Genomic DNA, 19358 nt, shown 5'->3' with positions numbered 1-19358 from the left:
GTGGGATTGTTTTGGAATTTTGAAAAGGTGAGATTGTTCAAAGGTGAGATTATGAGTTTCCATTTTTCCAATAAAATTTAAGAATAAATTCCCACCAAAAGAATTTGAATTTTAAACTAAAATTTACAACAAATTTTAATTTTATCCTTCAAAATTAGTTTTTTTTTTTTTTTTTTTTTGATGAATTGAAATCAATTTTAAATTTTGCTGTTTTTATAATGAACTAAAATTATTTTTACGAAACAAAATTTATTTTACAAGAACAATTGAATAGGCATATAGCCCTGTTTAGCGTCCAAAAAAAAAAACACATAGACATAGCCCTGTTTACTCGGACATTACCCAAATTTTTTTTTTGACACAGTTGCACAACTATAACCCTAATTGGCACTCCTCTTTCTTCTTCCTCTCGAAATCGTTCCTCTTTCCTCTCTAAATCACAGAGAAAATGGTAAATTTCTCGCAATTTCTTCTCCCCAATTTATTAAAGCTGTGTTATTTTTCTTCAATTTAATTGTTCGGCTGATTCTTTTTCCCCTTTTTTATAAAATTTTGCAGGCCGATTCTCAGCGCAAGAGGTTAATCTCTCTTTAAATCTTTAATTTTGTCAAATTTATCGCTATTAAGATATTCCTTGCTGTTCTTTGATTAATTTTCGATGTATTGATTTCTGCGATCCGCCCAATTTGATGGAGTTTTATCTAATTCTAGGGTTTTGCGGTTAAGGTTGCATCAATTAGAATTGTGTTTGCATCAATATCTTAATTGTTGTTTGGATTGTGAATCAATAACTTTTGGGAATGAATTTTCCTCTTTGACCATATTTCCTTTATATTGTTATTCAGAGTTTAGTTTGTCTGATAATTTTTTGAATGTTATATGCAATTTAGGAGAGCTATTTTTTTTAATTTCTTACGAAAGCTGGTGATCTTACTATACTTATGTGAGCAATCGTGAAGACTATTATGGAAAGGTCAGATGATTTTGAGATTATTTGTGGAGTCCGATAATTCGATTTTTATATCTATCTATCTAATGCTATCATCTGTGTTGGGATTTATAAAGTACTCCTGTATAATTTAATAACAGGAGAGCTTGGCTTAGACTACATTTAGCTGATTTTATTGATGCTTTTTTCTTCATTTGAGTGGAAGATTACAGTAGTCGATAATTGATATCAATAGGGGGAAAAATGAGTAAAATTTAAGGGGAAAAGATGAGTAGTTGATAATTGATATCAGAATGTCTTCTTTTGTTAAGGATGTAAAGGCGTAAAGCATGTCACCTAAGGGCTAAGGCTCTGCATCTTCTGTTTACTGTGTACAAACTTAGGAAGAAGCCTCTTTTATTCTTTTATTTTGTTATCCTTCTAATACATTAATTTTATACTAAAGGGTTCTAGCCTTCTAGGTGTTTTTTACCTTGATTTGAGTATGACATAAGACATGAGGAACTGGCCTATTGATGATCTTAGAATGGCTTAATCGCATTTTTCTTGGAACACATTGTGGGTGGGTGGGGGGGGGGGGGCATATGCCTTTTCTGTTGGTGTATAACTACTGTATTTTGCTCCCAAGATTTTGCATTTGTATGATGCGCCAAAGTGTTGAAATATTGGTGCAGTGCCTCTTTTTATGTCAGCTTTTAATCTTTTATAGCTATAGACTGAGCTGCTCAATAATGATGTAAATTTGATGACTTGGGATGGCTGTTCGACATGAAATCAGAAATTTGTTTAATCTTTAGGTTCCATTGGGGATTTGCAAACTCTTTGATGAGTTAATAACTTATTAGAGCTTCTATTCTAAGGATAAATATTACTGATACAAAATCCATCCAACTTTTTGACTAGTGATGTCTTATTGCATATGCTTTGCGTTCTGAAAATGTGCTATTTGACTGTCTATTAGTCCATGGATGTATGGAAGTCTCCAACTTCTATTTTCTTTCACTTGAACTTTTCTTATATGTTGGATACTGTAGGTATTCGAGATCTCCATCACCTCGGAAAGCAAGATCTAGGTCTCAGTCCAGGTCTAGATCAATGTCTCCTCCTAGATACCGGTCTCGTTCTCGTTCCAGGTCAAGGTCGCCGAGCCGTGGCAGGTTAGCTTGAAGCCTTAAACTATTTTTGCTGTAATGCTGTTTACCTTTGTGCTTGACTGCTAATTCTTTATGCAACTGGCAGGGTTGAGACGAATCCTGGAAATACACTTTTTGTTACCGGTCTCTCTTCTAGAGTTACTCAAAGAGAACTTGAGGATTTTTTTTCCAAGGAAGGAAAGGTAACTACTAGATCCATTCTGAAATTTGATCTTCTAGGAAAGAGACTACATTTCTTTTGGCTCAGTTTAGTTTTAATGTGTTTTTATATGTATGCAATATCTACTTTCTCCACTTCTTTTTACTTGTAATGCTTTGACTTATACACTATTCACATACTCACTCTACTTTGACCGACTTTAGTCATTTATAGTTAAGGAAAAACATAGTCATGTGGGATCCTTTTAGATTCGTCTCGGTTTATGCTTTCGTAATGTACAATTTTATAATTTTTACTTATTCTAACATAGATCTTTACAATTGAAATAATGGATTGGTAAGCGTGAAATGAGAAGTGTTGCAAGTAAAAAGATAAAAAGGAAGTTATAGCATCAAGTAAAAATTTAAAAATGTGATAGTAAGAAATTATATATTGAGGCGAATCTAACACAATCAATTAATCAATCAATCAAAGCTAGTTGAAGAAGTGTATGTGAATAGTGCATAATTCTAAGAGTTGCAAGAATTTTTTCTTACCAAAAAAAAAAAAAGAAAAAAAAAACTGAAGAAGTAATTAGGAATTAGGATCTATATTGGAGTTTCATTTTGTATACCACAATCCATTATTTTAATATTCTTGATTGTATTGTATTGTTTTGGTTTCAGGTAAGCTCAGTATTCTTGGTCATGGAGCCACGTACACGCATATCAAGAGGCTTTGCTTTTGTGACTATGGACACTGTTGAAGATGCTGATCGTTGTATCAAGTACCTCAATCAATCTGTTCTTGAAGGTCGCTACATCACTGTTGAGAAGGTATTTTTGCTTTTGTTGGCATATTGTATTGGAAGAGGTATATTGACCTTCTCCGTTAACTTGGAGATTTTTGGTTACATTCAGACTACATTGCATCAGCTTTGTTGGCAGCATTCAAAGATGATGAGTTTCATCCATCTCAACTTTAGACAAACAGCTTGATCAAACGGCCAGCTAAACATATATCTCATGCATCTGATCAACTAAACATAGCAAATATTGCCCAACAACTTAGAACAACCGCACTCACCATCAACTCAACTAATCAACGGAAATTTTCAACATTCAACATTTCTAGACAAGCATTTATGGTACTTGATACCATATGTTGGTATTGCTATTCTCGTATAGCTTAAGGCTTGTTTGGTTGGTTGCTGTTCCAATATAACTGAAATACTTTCTTTTGCCTTTACGTATATCAATTAGCTGATTTGTCTGCCATTTTATGTGTCATATCTGTGTATATTTATGCCATAGAACAGATTTTGAAAACTTAAGCCTTGTTATATCAACAGTTCTTCCTGTCTTTATAGAACAGATTTTGAAAACTTAAGCCTTGTTATATCAACATTTCTTCCTGTCTTTATAGTTGAGCACTCTGGGATTCTGTACCTCACTACCTACCTTTTATTTTTCTTTCTTTAAGGCTTGGAGCTCCCTACATTTGTCCATGGTTTGGACTTGTTGTTACAGTTTTTATTTTCCTTACATTTTATTCCCCTCTCTCGACTACCAATGGTTATGTTTCTCTGACTTGTTAGAAGTCTCTGTCTTTGTCTTGGTTATACCCTTTTTTTTTTTTTCTTCTTTTAGTATTAGTTTCTTCTGGGAATTATGCTCGAGTATCTAATACTACGTGCATCTGTGGTGTTGAGTCCTCATAGGTGTTGTACGGTAATTTTTGAGTTTTTGTTTATAGATCTTAAGTGACTAATAGGTTTGAAATTACCTGCTTTATTTTTATGTTAATTTTAGCTATACTTCCCATTTAGTTGCAGCAGGGAGTGTGAATTGGCAGGCAGTAGTCACTTTCATAGGATAACTCCAAATTTTAGAAGTCTACTTCTCCAAGAACTTAATAGTTAGCTGCCAATTATGTCAGTTTAACACTTGTTTCAATGGGTTTGGAATCTGCTAAGCTTCAAGTTAGATCACCAGTGGTACTCACTTGTATATAGAAAGGAGAGTATTTTGCATAATAGTAAGCTGGATATTATATAATTTGGTTTTGAGGAAGGCAGGAGTGGATTTCAGCAAAGAAGGAAGTTAGAAAGACTATTGAAGTAGTTAGGTAGTTAATGTTATAAATTGTTGAATGTGCTCGGAGGGAGGATATCCTCCCCTCGAAGTGTGTTTACCTTGGAAAGAGTAATTAGTTTGATTACACTAATTATCTAATACAAGTTTATTATGTCTTTTGGGTACAAGCTTACATTTCTTGAAGAAATACATTATATATACAATATGCTTTATTTCTCTTTTTATGCTAGTGCATAGTGCATAGAGAGGCTTGCCTAGGCATTGGGGCACAAGGTGATATGGCCCATATGGGCCATGTGGCTTTTGGTCTAGGCAATTTTAGTTAGGTGCACAAACTTTTTTTTTGTTTTTATCAAGTGTGTCTCACTTTAATGAGGCTCACTGCACTTAAGTGCGTCTAAGGTGTAACCCATATTGTTTACGGCACTTTAAGCCTATGTATACATTTGGTTATTTTTGCTCTGGAATCAGATTATGGTATGCGGTTGTTGTACACATGCTCCCTATGTCTCATTGTATGCCCTTAGGTTGCCTTTCTCTGTTCTGCTTTCAACTTCTTTCTTCCTGTGCTGTATGATTTCAGTGACTATTTGAATGACATAGAGTGCTTCTTTTCTGCTTATATGCCATGTACTTTACACTGCTTTAGAATTTGCATTGAGAATAGTTTGAGTGAGATGTTTGTCTTGTTTTTCAGTCGAGGAGAAAACGACCAAGGACACCGACACCCGGACAGTATCTTGGCTTAGGTAAAATCTGGGCTCTCTCTCTCTCTTTTTTTTTTTTTTTTTTTCTTTTTCTTTTTCTTGCAGATCTTTTTATGTATTGACCCAGCTAAATATTTTCCATTTTTATATTTGAATGTTATAATTTTACAGGACATCGACGTAAATTCCGTGGTGGGTATGGTGGTCGTGATGACTATGATCATAGGAGGTCACCAAGACGTTCACCTTATCGAGGTAGTCGAGGTTATTCTCCTCGTCGCTCCCCTTATGCTGAAAGGTCAAGGAGGTACAGGTCAAGGTCCTACTCTCCTTATGGAAGCCCAGACAGAGGATATGGGCGTCGCTCTGGTGCGTATGGCAGATAAGAGAATTGTTGTAAGCTATCTGGAGATGAATGGGGACTATAATACTCTCTTGTCAAACCATGTTAGTGTCTAGAATGTGTATGTTGGTGCCTTTTATAGTTCTAGCTGTTCAACCCTCGGTTCTGACTTTGTAGCGACGCTTTTTGCAACATGCTCTTTGTTAAGATCGTTTGAAGGTTGCACTATATGACTCAAGTATTTACAGAGCTATGTTTCTGCTTCTTAGTGAACTCAAGGCTGAATTCTCTTACTGTTTGGAGGTTTCTGGTGTTGGTTACATGCTTTCTTTTTTATTTTACGGCGGCTTAGTATTCAGCAGGGTATGTTTTTCTCCAAAATATAAATAATTTTGCAGTAAATATCGTTTATAATGTCCACTGATTTTAAACCTTTTGATCTTCAAAACTCAATCTTGTCACAAAAAAAAAAAAAAAAAAGGTTTGTGTATGCATTCGTATTATTTTGTTTCAATTATATGGTTAATAGATGATTTGAGCGAAATTAAAGATTGCATGTAGTAAATTTCAATGGTGATGCCTTTGATTCGTATTAAATACTCTCGATAGTTCTATATATAAAGATGTCCATCACCTTGACTTTGGCATTATTCACGTACTAAAATTATAAAATATTAATGTTGCTATGAAATTTTTTGTTAACCTAGTTATAAAGTATATTTTCATAATCAGTATTAAATTTGTATAACTTAATATGTTACATAATCAGAATCAGGGTCTGTTCTAATATTCAGTTCAGCTCAGTTTCTTAGAGATTAATGATTAAAGTTGAACATTAGTGATGCCTATAGCAGGGGCCCTACTATTGGGCTGAAGTTCAGTTAAAAATATCTTGGTTGAAATTATAATGGATTTATGCATAATACATCTAAATGAAAAATCAATTGACAACCATCATTGATTTTTATAGGCTTCAATATAATATCTGAAAGACTGAAACAACAGATTTAGAATTCCATCCTCAAGACAAAATGTCCTTGTAAAGCCATATATGTGATCTTAATTAAAGATCAACAAATGAGATGGGCCTTAATAACACTATGGAGTACTAATTTTAAGAGTTAGCTACCTTGAAGATATGGACAAATTATCTAGGAAATGCAGTCACCTTATGGGCTAATTCACATTGTTCAATTCAATTAATCGAACACAAGTTACTCGTAGTTTTTAACTGAACTGGATTTAATTAAACTAGATTAAATTAACTAAGTTGAACCGAAATGTCATGTTTAATTGAATAGAGTTGAGCTGATACGAATTAAACTAAACTTAATAGAATTATTTTGAACTGTAGGAACTCAATTAAATTAAATTAAACTGAACTGAAAATAAGTGAAAGAAAACATTTGAATTCAGAAGATGGTTAGAGAAATGGGAAATTGTACTCCAACATTTGAATAAAACGAGTACAAAAGAAACAGAGATCGAACACAAGTGTGTGGGAAGTGTGTAAGATGTAATAAATGGAGAAAAAACAGTAAAGGATGAATTTATTTTGGAGGGAATCTTTGTCTGACTGCAAAAGACTTACAGTTACATTTCAGTCGCCCTCCTTCATTTTCTTATTTTTTTTAGGGACTCTCCAGATTCCCCCTCTCCCTTGTCAACCATCTTATTTATTTCTTCTTCCAACCTTTTTTATATTTTCATTTTTGTTTTGTAAATAAAAAAGTAAAACTGTTTATTTATTAATTTATTATTACCCAACGCTCCTCCATTCCCCTCATTTACTCTTCTCAACAACTTCTACAATATTCTCCACTCCATAAGTTATATGAAGGATTTCAAATTCCAAGCAATAATCACTTTTTGTGTTCTTACTTCAATTCTTCTCTTTAGATTATTTGTCCTCACAACGTCTTAATTTCATTTATTTGAACTTAGTTTAACTTGTGCATATATTATACACTTATTTGAACTTATAAGCATTAAGCTTAACTTCATGCAACTTAATAATTTATTGTACTGTAATTGGATAATTCTTATAAAATTTGAACTTGACTATTTTCCTTGAGTTGTATCTCTCAACAATCGGCATTATACAACCTAGAATACACCCTAAGCCCACGGCACAACTAGGGTTATAATAAAATAAGGTTATTTTGACTTTAATCACCTCCAAAAAACTATTTATTGGCTTTTATCACCTACCAAAAAAAAAAAAAAAAATTTACCCCAACAAAATTTCCAAAAATTGGATTTTACCACCAACTAACGGATTCTGTCCATGAATCCGTTACCGAATCCGTTAGCAGCGCCCACCTTTTTCAAGTTTCCTCTTCATCATCCATGTCAACAAATCGGCAACGAAATCAGCTTACCTCGGTTGGTAGGAATTTCGTGCGGGACTAAGGATGGGTCAGAATTTGGTGAGGGCTAGGGAAGTAGTCGGAATTAGGTGGTGGCTAGGGTTTTAACTAGGAGTGCAAATTTTGGTGGTGGTTAGGGTTATAGAATGGTCGGAATTATGAGGGGGCTTTTTATGGGTGGTCGGAATTCGGTGGCTAGAGGGTTTTGAGATCGGAATCAGGTGGTGGTGGCTGGTGCATTGTGCGGGGGTTGTGGCTGGGTGATGGCTGCTGTGTAGCGAATGTGGTGGGACTGGTAGCCAGTCTGGCAATGGGGTTAGTTGTAACACCCTATAAATTCCTTTCTTTAAAAATACTTGTTTTGCTTTGTTTAAAACTCCAAAATAGGAAAATCTAAGACATTACTGCCACCATGAAAACGGCTAAGGCAACTATCAAAGCCACACAGCGGAAGGCTCTCTTTTAAAATATTTAAAATGATTCAACTTAAAAAAAAGTCAACCAACAAAAGTAAAGTCAAACCAAAGTAATCAACCTACAACTTGGAACCATTGTAGGCTCTTAATAAAACCGAACCAAATTCAAAACCTTTGCGTTAGTCTCACAAATATAGTATAAATAAATAATGAAAACAATAACACATCATAAACTTATGGAAACTAGTATGATTCGTTTTTCACTCGATGTCCATCATGAATGTGCTTCATCACCTGAAAAGCTTCTCTCTATTTGTTTCCACTACTCTCTATTAAAAATGGGTCATCATAGTTTCAAGGTAAAAATAAGGCCAACAAATACACAAACACACAATTAGAAAAATTGAGTACATAAGCGTAGTTAAACACATTAACAAGCTTTTACCTATCAACACACAACTTACCTTGTTGCACCTGTTTTCAAGCACACAACATACCGCAAAACTTCTCAACTGAGTAACTAAATAATTTATTTAGTATTGATTACGCATCGAACGGGTTTCCCCCTTAACCTGCCCCAATAAAGGGGTACTAACACGGGAGCTAACCATGCCATTAGAAAAGAACTATACTACTCGTAAGTAGCGGAATTTCTGCGCATAATAATAAAAGGAAAATACAACATCATGTACTCTCAGTAGAAGTTATGGTTAAATATAAAACCCCATAACTCCCTCCATGTGTTCATATACTCAAGGTATATACGTTCCAAGAGTTTTGGTGCGTAATCTCTTTCACTTTACGTTATTTACATATTATTAAACTTAGTGATGACTCTCAAACCATAATAATTCAATCATAATAATTATTCAAACAATTAAACATTCCAATTTAATTCTTGAATAATTAGTGACCACATAATATTTAATGTTGAACCCTTTTTAAATATACCTCGGTGTCAAAGACACATTAAACGCATAATGCGCCAAAATTCCTATCACTCGGTGTTAGAAACACCTTAAGTGCACTAAGGCACCAACATACAATTTATTCCTCGTGTACATAGGCACTTACATAGCTCCTTTCTCATGCTACTAGCATCGATAAAAAATTATGTGAACCATAATAAAATTCCTTTTTAATATTCTAAACCAAATTAAACATGTAGTTTAATTAAACATGCTTTCTATCATGCCATAAATAAAACTGTGGTTCATATTCAACATGTCAAACGATTATTTTCAAATCATTAATCCATCACAAATAAATCATGTTTCATAATTCAATCACCAATATCAACCAAATCACAATTTCATATCATAAACTAGCGTGATACTACTTAGAATTAATTAATCAAATCTAGCATGCTACTACATCATCAAAATATGCTAAGTACGCGAATGTACCTTGAATACGATCTTAAAATCGCCGCGACTAATAGAAATCACTCACTTCAAAGTCTCCTTGGATATTCTCCACTCTGGGCAAAGTTTAATTTGTCCAAGTGTTGAATATTTATACCCCTTTCTCTATAAACCCTTCTTACCTAAACTTTCTCTTTTTACTCTTTCCTAATTCCTTTCCTAATTAAACTTTACTAAAATAAAACTTTTCTAAATTAAATCCCAACTTAATAAAATTATTGTTAAATAAAACTTTCCTTTTATAATATATTTCCAAACTTATTTAAAATAAATAATTAAAATATCATAGATAATTCATTTCAAATTATTTAAATACCCCACAAAATATTAATTTAAAATAAAATATGTATAAAAATACGGGGTGTTACATTAGTAGCCAACTTGGCGGTGGCAACAATCGCCGGTTGATGGCTGGGTTTTTTTTTTTTAAAAAAAAAATCTACCCAATAATATGATGACACATTTACATGGTAGGCCCCACTAATAGATTTATGGACGGAATCTATTAGTTGGAGGTAATTGATGATAAAAGTCAACTTTCATTTTTTTTTTTTATGTGGTGGTAAAATAAAACTTTTTTTATGTAGGTGATAAAAGCAAATAAGTGATTTTTTGGAGGTGGTAAAAGTCAAAAATTCCATAAAACAATCACACAACATAATTGTATTCTTCCTAAGTAAAATGTAAAAGCTTGATATAATTTAACTTTTTTTATTGGAAACATAATATAATTTAACTTACATGAACTTAACCCATTCAAAATTATTAAGTACCAAGCAAGTTTGGTGGAGAACTCAACTTGTAACTTTAGTAGTGACCTGCATAGTTAAGGCAGCTAAAATTATTTATGTAAGAGATGTTGATTAGCAGGGTCTTTCTTCTTTCTATATAAAAAAAAAAAAATAATAAAGGATTTTTTTTTTTTTTTACTTTTACTATAAAAAAAAATAAAAAAAAAAGTTTTTTTACTACCAAAATTTCTAAAAATTTTATTTTACAATAAAAAAATTCAAAAAATTGTTTTTTTTTTTTTTATCACATACTGTCTAGAAAATCGTTAAATCAAACGATTTTAAAAAAATTTCTCTGATTTTAGTTCGCAAAATATGTTCTTCATAGGTTTAAGGGGGCATTATGGTCCTTTGGAACCAATTTGAGGTCAGAATTGATAAAAAAAAAATCAGAAATGTCTTGTTGTGCGTATTTCACGCAAATTGAGGTATTTTTAAGTAAGAAAAACGAGCCATTTACTATCATTTTTTGTCAATTCTATCAAAGTGGTCCCAAAGAACCAAAAATGCCCCCCAAAACCCCTAAAGAGCATGTGTTTGACACAAAAATCAAAGAATTTAAAAATTTCGTTATGTTTGCTGGTTATTTCGACGATAAATGGTAAAAAAAAACTTTTTTTTTGTTGGGTGTGTGTGTGTGGGGGGTATAACTCAAAAAAACCAATCCAAAATTATTATTTCTACTAGTATAGTACCCGTGCGATGCATGATGGTGATAAGTAATTTTTCCATATTTCTTTTATATATTTTGTTGTTGATATCATTTTAAAATAACTTGGCTTGCTTTGAAAAAAAAAATTGGTATATAAATATTAAAAAAAAACATGTACATAGTCCTTTTTCAAAAATGTTTATTATTTATTGTTGCATTATAATATTTACTACAATATTATATAAAATGTTCTAAAATGATGGTTAGACAAAATACATTTAATGTTTCATCATCTATTGAGCTTATATGTTTAGAGTGGAAGCTTAAAAGATGTTTATTACTGGCTATCAATATCTAATTTTGTTGTATATTGAAAAGATTCAAAAGTAGTAATGAGTATACAACAATATTGATGCCAAAGTGAGAGTGAGGGATAGCTCAAGTGGTTAGAGCTCTCCTCCCGAATCCTAGAGATCTTCGGATCGATTCTCATCACCCGCCTTTGTGGCTCTATAAAACACCAACAAAAAAAAATATTGATGCCAATGTCGACTTTCGCATTTTTAAATTTAAACCTACTTAATCCTAAAATCTAGCGAGTAAAAAGAAAGGGAAAAAAATTAAAAATAAATAAATAAATAAATTGATGACATCATAAATAAATTGGAGGGAAAATTTTTAATGACAACTTGACACGTATGACACTTTAAGGAATTGATGACATCAACAAATTTTATTTTAGTAATAGTTAATAGATAAGCGTAGGTAGACGAAACTTGTTTGTTTTATATATAAATAAAATATAAATAAGGTGATTATTTTTTTTGACCGGAAAAATAAGGCAAAGTTAAAAGAATGGTACATTTATAACTAATTGTACTTTATTACTCCATATATGTATTACGGAGTATGTATTTATGTTCGCCTACAACCGTTGCTAGATGCATTTGACTTTTTTTGTCTTGATATAGTAAAATGATCAAGTCGTAGTTTGCTTTTTGTTTGTATCTATAACTAACGAGTATCTGTCTACTGTAGTATACAAGGGAAATTGAAGTTCTTTTTGTTGAGCCTATAAGCAAAAAAAAAAAAAAAAAAAAAAAAAAAAAAAAAATTGCACCTATGAGTGAAAGTATTGTCCCATATTAAAAGAGCGTAAAAGTGAAGATGAGTATTGAAATGTGTATTCCACATTGAAAAAAATAGAAAGTCGTGTCCACTTTATAAGAGTAAGGGCTACTCTCCTCATTGTTATATGGTTTTGAGGTGAAACTTTCTGGGGGTATTAAATACCGCCAACAATATTTATCAAAACCGCCAACATTTAAGGTGAATGGACACCAATGCCCTTACCACCTCCATTTTCCTCTTTCTCTTTTATTGTTTCTCTCTCATCACCTATTAGGGGCGCAAGTCAACCACCACTTCCCAACCACAACAGCGGTTGTACGTCGGAGGTGAAGGGAAGCAGCGGTTGTTGGTCGGAGGTAGAAGGGTAGCGGTTGTTCGTCGGAGGTAGAAGGATAGCGGTTGTTCGTCGGAGGTAGAAGGACAGCGGCAACAAGGATTGGAGGTGATTAAATGGCATCATGGTGGTCGGAAATACTAGTTTGTCATCTCACTCGATTTTTTTTAACAATCTCCGGCGACCAACACAACCGGTCACCCGGGAGAGTAACCGAATTCCAGAGTCGGTTGACCATGGTAACCGGCGTTTGAAACCGGTTACCGTCATGGGTGACCGGTTTTGCACGTCGGTTACCATGGTCAACCGACTCTGGAAACCGGTTACCATCCCGGGTGACCGATTTTGCGTGTTAGTTGTGCTGGTTGCTGAATTTAAAAGGAAACCACCACCTTCCTACCGACGAGGGTAGGTGGTGGGTTGTTTCTTCAATGGTTGTTGCTGCTGGTTCTTTGGGAATTTCGGCAACAAAAAAAAATTAAACAAAAAAACTGGTACCTCTTGGAGGTTGTGGGTAGTGATGGTGGTGGTTGTGGTCATGGTGGCATGGTGGTGGTTGTGGAGGCGTGAGTGGTGGTGTCAGTGATGGTTGCTTTTGTGGTGGTTGATGGTTGAGTTTGAGGATTGATGCACTTAAGAGAGAGAAAGCAAAGTGGGGATGCGTAAGGGTAGTTTTGTCCCTTCATCACTTTTGTTGGCGGTTTGATAAAAAATATTGGCGATATTTAGCAATTCACAAACTTTCTTGGTTGTGTAAAGTGGACACTCATAGCGGGTGTCGCCAAAGCCCATTTATCATTATTTATTAAAACAAATACAAGATATAAAATTCTGAAGTGCTATAGATTGATAACATTATAGCATCGTCTGCATGTATCGATATGTCTAAAGTGAACATGCTCTTACTCCCTCCATCCCTTATTGATAGTCTTTTATGATCAATTTTGAGTCCCATTATTTTGTACTTCGTAGTAGTTGTTTTTTTCCCCCTCTCTCTTGGTCTTAAATTTAATTATCAAACAAGTTTAAATTATTTAGACAAGCTAAATCCTATGGTAACTTAGAGACTACAGAGTAAATGGTGATCTACATAGTGATATGCATGAAGCATGATGCATATGAAAAGTGGATAAATTAACATTAATTACACCAATCTGTGTGTGATTTTGTCGTGAATTTTCAACTTAATTTCATATTATACAGTATTTTTAATGCTTATATTTATATAGCTGCCTAAGGATTATATATATCATTATCCTTTTTTCAAAGAAATGGTGATCGAGTGGTGATAGTGATATGCATGATGCATATGAAAAGTGTTTCCATACCTCTAGAGAATGATCTATAACATGTTTTTTTTAGAAAAATGATAAATGTAGCTCTTAAAAAGGTTTTTTTTTTTTTTTATTTTTAATATATATATATTTTTTTTAAAAGAAAAATATTAAGGATAAATTAACATTAATTATACCAATTTGTGAGTGATTTTGTCATGAATTTCATATATCATTACCTTTTTTCAAAGATAAACCAGGGTTCTTTAAGAAATATTAGCATCAAATCATCTAGTAAGCAACTACAGAGTAAATACGTTTGAGTACAAGATAAGACAAGAATTTGGGCCATCACTAAGTAGTGCTGTAGTGGAATGTGTTACACTCTTTTTCATTCTCGAATTGAAGGCATCCTAACCTATTCAAACACCTACCTCTTTGTGTCCCAAAAAAAAAAAAAAAAAAAAAAAAAAAAAAAAAAACCTCCTACCTCTTAGTTTTCCAAAGCTAAGGGTTAAATCAAAGTGGGAATAGTTTTCCAATTCCCTCCGGGTTTTCTTTTTGGGAGGGTTTTTTGGTTCCCTCTAGGGCTTTCCTTTGGAAGGGTCTTTCTAGCCTCCATTGCTAGATTTTTTCTAGTTTTTTGAAGGTTTTCCTTCACTCTTTTCCTTTTCGCTCTTTCTCTTTCATCTCTTTTTTTCTGATCTCAATTGTAAATTTTTATAGGGGCTTCCACCGGTGTTTTTACCGGTGGTAAGCCCCAAAAAACTTTTTATTTGCTTTCAATAAATGGATCCCATCTTTATGATGATGTTTATTCAATTAGGGTTATTTTCTTTGTTAGTTCGTGTGCTAAAATTTGATGATTTAGGGTTTCATTGTCGCTGAAAGTATCTAGAAGACCATATGAGTTTTTACCCAAACAACTACTCATCTGTGGATCTCAAGCCGAGTTAGTGCTAACTCACATATTGTATTGCTTCGAATGAAGTTTTTTATTAAGGCGATCGTTGATCGAATCTGCGATGTAACTAGTTCTAAGGTGATTTGTATTTGTATTGGAATTTTAGATTTCCTAGGAATTGTTTGTAAGTGTCGTTTGACCATCTTTCTGTAGGAGTTTATAGGTACGAATGCAGAAAACATGAATCATATTCATATAGCACCTAATCCCAAGATCATGCACAACACATAAAGAATTAGAATTAATACCTTTGAAGCGTGATTCCACGTGCGATCGAACAAGAACAAGGGAGACAAAGAACCTCAAGCGTGATTCCTCTACTTGGTCCACAGGCACAGATTAAGTCCTCCACTAATGCTAGTTAGTTGCAATTGAACCCTTCAATTGACCTTCTATGGAGTAGAACGAGCAACGAACAAATCACGAACCACCACGAAGGGAGGAGATGGGCGTGTGGTACAGACAGAGAGAGAGAGAGGTTTGGATTACTGGTTGCTTGGTGCACAATTTACTGTTAATTGTGTTATATCATACAACCCTAGGCATGGACTTTATTTATAGATCTCATCTCTAAATAAGAGTCCATGACAAAGCCCAAATCCTAACTCTAATCTAACTATACTAGCCCAATCCAATTCATGATTGGTTACTTGTTCATGAGGCCCATAAATGGGCCTCTAACTTGCTTAACCCAATACCTTTGTTGTGTGACCTCATAGGATCCATTCTAGTGGGCTTTGGGCTAGTTAACTAGCCCAAAGGTCAATGATCATAGTCTAGCAACAGATAATGACGACCCAAAAGAACGAACTTATTATCTCCATAATAGTGATCCTTGATATATCTAGTAATTGCACTTATCGAAGACAGAACTCCTTCAATCTCCCACTTGTCTGAGACATGTGCACAATATTCAAATTCCTTAAGTCAATGTGTGTCGATTTGATAATATGATTGCATCTCATGTCGTGATCATATTAATCTACAAATCTTTTCTTGAGAAACTGAGTTAGAATTACAAAACAAATGATTACTTTGTAATCCATTTGAGTACGGCCATACATTTTCTGAATTCTCCCTCCTCAAGGGGCCAAGACACATTTCTAATTAAATAGGTAGACTCAATCCAATTTTGTGGCAACCAAGGCTCCCACTCAAATCATGAGGTAACCAGGAAACACCCTTTATAATCTCCAGTTATGGGAAGACGTTTGAATGTACACAGTTACATCAATCATTGAATGAAATCAATGTTCCACTCATGTCAAAGGAATCCACTAATATATCCGGAATTTCTATGCTTGAACTTCAAAGTAGGTCTATAGTTCTATCATGCATCATTCATGCATACCCATGTGATTGACCGAGCTTCACTACGCTCCTATAGCCCAAGAAACAGCGCTATCCAATCAATCTTACATGCTAGTCCATTCAAAGAGATCATTTATGTCCACTTTAATGATTCTAGACTAGGAACTAAAATAATGTATGGATTTTGTTTACCTGTGGGGTTTCATTCACCAGGTTATTTAAATAAATTAACCTGACGAGCCCATCAATCCATAATTATTTTGGACATTTTATTTAATATTGAAACCACAATTAAATAAGAGAAATAATAAATTTCTGATTAAACATAATTCTGCAAATGAATGTATTACATATTTAACTTATTTTTCTCCAAAAACAGATACAACTTTTAATTACATCATTTGCCTCAATCCAATTGCACTAGTGTGCTTCTCATGCCTGGGCAGTGGAAGGGGTTTAGTAAGTGGATCAGAGACATTCTCATCCGTATGAACTTTGCACATCTTGACATCTCCTCTGCCAACGATCTCTCGAATGAGGTAATACTTCCTCTCAACATGTTTGGATTTGAAGTGTGACCTAGGCTCCTTTGATTGAGCAATGGCGCCATTGTTGTCACAATACAATTCGATTCCATTTTGAGCACTTGGTACGATATCCAGCTCAGTTAGGAACTTCTTTATCCAAACTGCTTCCTTAGCTGCTTCAACAGCAGCCAAATACTCTGATTCTATTGTAGAGTCTGCAACAGTGCTTTGCTTCGAACTCTTCCAGCTCACTGCTCCTCCATTCAGACAGAAAATGTACCCAGACTGGGATTTAAAATCATCTCTGTCTGTTTGGAAACTCGCATCCGTATAACCTTTGACAACCAACTCATCTTCGCCACCATATACTAGAAACATTCCTTTAGTCCTTCTCAAGTACTTAAGGATGTTCTTGGCAGCTGTCCAGTGTGCTTCTCCTGGATTTGCCTGAAATCTGCTACACATGCTTAAAGCATATGAAACATCCGGCCTTGTACAGATCATGGCATACATTATTGACCCTACTGCCAAAGCATAAGGTACAATCGCCATACGTCTCATCTCGTCTGGTGTAACCGGACATTGAGATTTACTGAGCGTAATGCCATGAGACATGGGGAGAAATCCTCTCTTGGATTTTGACATCTCGAACTTATCAAGAACCTTATCAATATAAGTCTCTTGACTCAGCCCAATCATCTTTCGAGACCTGTCTCGATGAATCTTGATTCCCAAAATGTACTCGGCGTCACCCAAGTCTTTCATGGAGAAACAACTCTTTAACCAGTCCTTGACTGACTCAAGCATTGGTATGTCGTTCCCCATGAGGAGTATGTCATCTACATACAAGACTAAGAAAACTATGCTGCTCCCACTGGACTTCTTGTATACACAAGGTTCCTCTTCGCTTTTGAGAAAACCAAACTGTTTGATTGCTTCATCAAAACGAAGGTTCCAACTCCTTGATGCTTGCTTCAATCCATAAATGGATTTCTGAAGTTTGCATACCTTTCCAGGATTTTCTGGATCTTCAAAACCCTCAGGTTGTGTCATATACACTTCCTCCATCAAGAACCCATTCAAGAAGGCGGTTTTGACATCCATCTGCCAAATTTCGTAATCGAAAAATGCAGCAATCGCTAGAAGAATCCGAATGGACTTAAGCATTGCTACCGGAGAAAAGGTTTCATCATAGTCAATACCATGAATATATTTGTATCCTTTTGCTACCAGTCTTGCTTTATAGATGTAGGCATTTCCATCCTTGTCTGTCTTAATCTTGTAAACCCACTTGCAACCAATAGGTTTTACCCCATCAGGCAAGTCCACCAGGGTCCACACAGCATTTTCAGACATTGATTCCATTTTGGATTTCATGGCCTCAAGCCATTCATTTGAGTTGGGGCTCACCAAAGCTTGCTTGTAGGTAGAAGGTTCCTCATTCTCCAATAAGAAGATTTCAGAATCCTCAGTTAACAGAACTTCAACAAACTGTTTGTTTCTGATTCTGGCAGACCTACGTGGGGTAGGAGCAACAATAGAAATGTTCTCTCCAACTTCTTGAAGATTTTCGCATGAATTAGATTCAAGTGGGACGATAGGAGTCTCGCTAGTCGAATTAGCTTGCTCCGACGCATGATTAATCGATTCATGCGCCCTCGCCTCTGATGTGGTGTTATCCACATCCATTTGTTGCTCGTCTCGAATTTCTTCGAGAACCACTTTACTCCCACTTGGCTTTCTAGAGAGGAATTCCTTTTCTAGAAAGACACCATCGCGAGCAACAAACACTTTGTTATCTTCGCGATTGTAGAAGTAATACCCCATTGTTTCTTTTGGATAACCCACAAAGAAACATTTGTCTAATTTAGGTTGTAGTTTATCGCCTTGTAAATGCTTTACATAGGCTTCACATCCCCAAATCTTGAGATAAGACAACTTTGGAACTTTTCCAGTCCATAACTCATATGGTGTCGTCTCAACTGCTTTGGATGGGCTTCTGTTCAGTATGTTCGCAGTTTCTCCTAATGCATATCCCCAGAATGATATGTGAAGATCAGTAAAGCTCATCATGGACCGAACCATATCTAGTAAGGTCCTATTCCTCCTTTCTGACACCCCATTTAATTGTGGCGTCCCTAGAGGAGTTAACTGTGAAATTATTCCACAATTAATTAGATGTTCATCAAATTCTTGGGTTAAATATTCACCACCACGATCAGATCGTAATGCCTTGATTGTTTTCCCAAGTTGGTTTTGTACCTCATTATGGAATTCTTTGAACTTTTCAAAGGCTTCCAACTTCTGCTTCATTAAGTAAACATATCCAAATCTACTTAAATCATCAGTAAAAGTAATGAAGTATCTATATTGACCCCTAGCTTTTGAACTCATTGGTCCACATACATCCGTATGTATGAGTCCCAAAAGTCACTTGCTCTTTCACCTACACCCGTAAAGGGTGACTTAGTCATTTTACCAAGCAAGCATGACTCACAATTTTCAAATGATTCATAATCAAAGGAAGAAAGGAGTCCATCCTTTTGTAATTTCTGGATGCGCTTTTGGTTGATGTGACCAAGCCTACAATGCCATAGGTAAGTTGGGTTTGAATCATCTGTTCTTTGATTTTTATGATCAATGCTATAGACATGAGTTGTATATTCTAAGACATACAAACCATTAATTAATTTTGCGTTAGCATATAACATATTTTCTTTAGAAATAAAACAACATTTGTCTCTTATTTCAAATGAAAATCCTTCAGAATCTAAAAC

At 34.6% G+C, this 19358-nt stretch overlaps 1 protein-coding gene across 1 annotated transcript; it reads left to right on the top strand.

The window, feature by feature from the left end:
* The first annotated feature begins 313 nt into the window (after nucleotides 1-313).
* LOC145638837 (serine/arginine-rich splicing factor SR45a-like) lies at nucleotides 314-5661 on the top strand. Its single transcript, XM_081689879.1, has 7 exons — nucleotides 314-451; nucleotides 559-578; nucleotides 1984-2106; nucleotides 2189-2285; nucleotides 2929-3078; nucleotides 5036-5087; nucleotides 5217-5661. Exons 1-7 carry the CDS (start codon nucleotides 449-451, stop codon nucleotides 5429-5431), a joined length of 660 nt encoding a protein of 219 aa, XP_081546005.1. The 5' UTR covers nucleotides 314-448; the 3' UTR covers nucleotides 5432-5661.
* Nucleotides 5662-19358: the final 13697 nt, after the last annotated feature.

This window comes from Chenopodium album, chromosome 7, assembly GCF_948465745.1.
Source record: "Chenopodium album chromosome 7, dcCheAlbu1.1, whole genome shotgun sequence".
In the NCBI taxonomy this organism is placed as follows: Eukaryota; Viridiplantae; Streptophyta; class Magnoliopsida; order Caryophyllales; family Amaranthaceae; genus Chenopodium; species Chenopodium album.
The sequence above is the reverse complement of the archived record's forward strand: the minus strand, read 5'-3'. Positions and strand labels throughout refer to the sequence as shown.

Excerpts from the sequence above, each read along its gene's own strand:
- LOC145638837 (XM_081689879.1), top strand. Across the intron at positions 579-1,983 it reads GCCGATTCTCAGCGCAAGAG|GTATTCGAGATCTCCATCAC; the intron begins GTTAATCTCTCT and ends TGGATACTGTAG. Across the intron at positions 5,088-5,216 it reads CGGACAGTATCTTGGCTTAG|GACATCGACGTAAATTCCGT; the intron begins GTAAAATCTGGG and ends ATAATTTTACAG.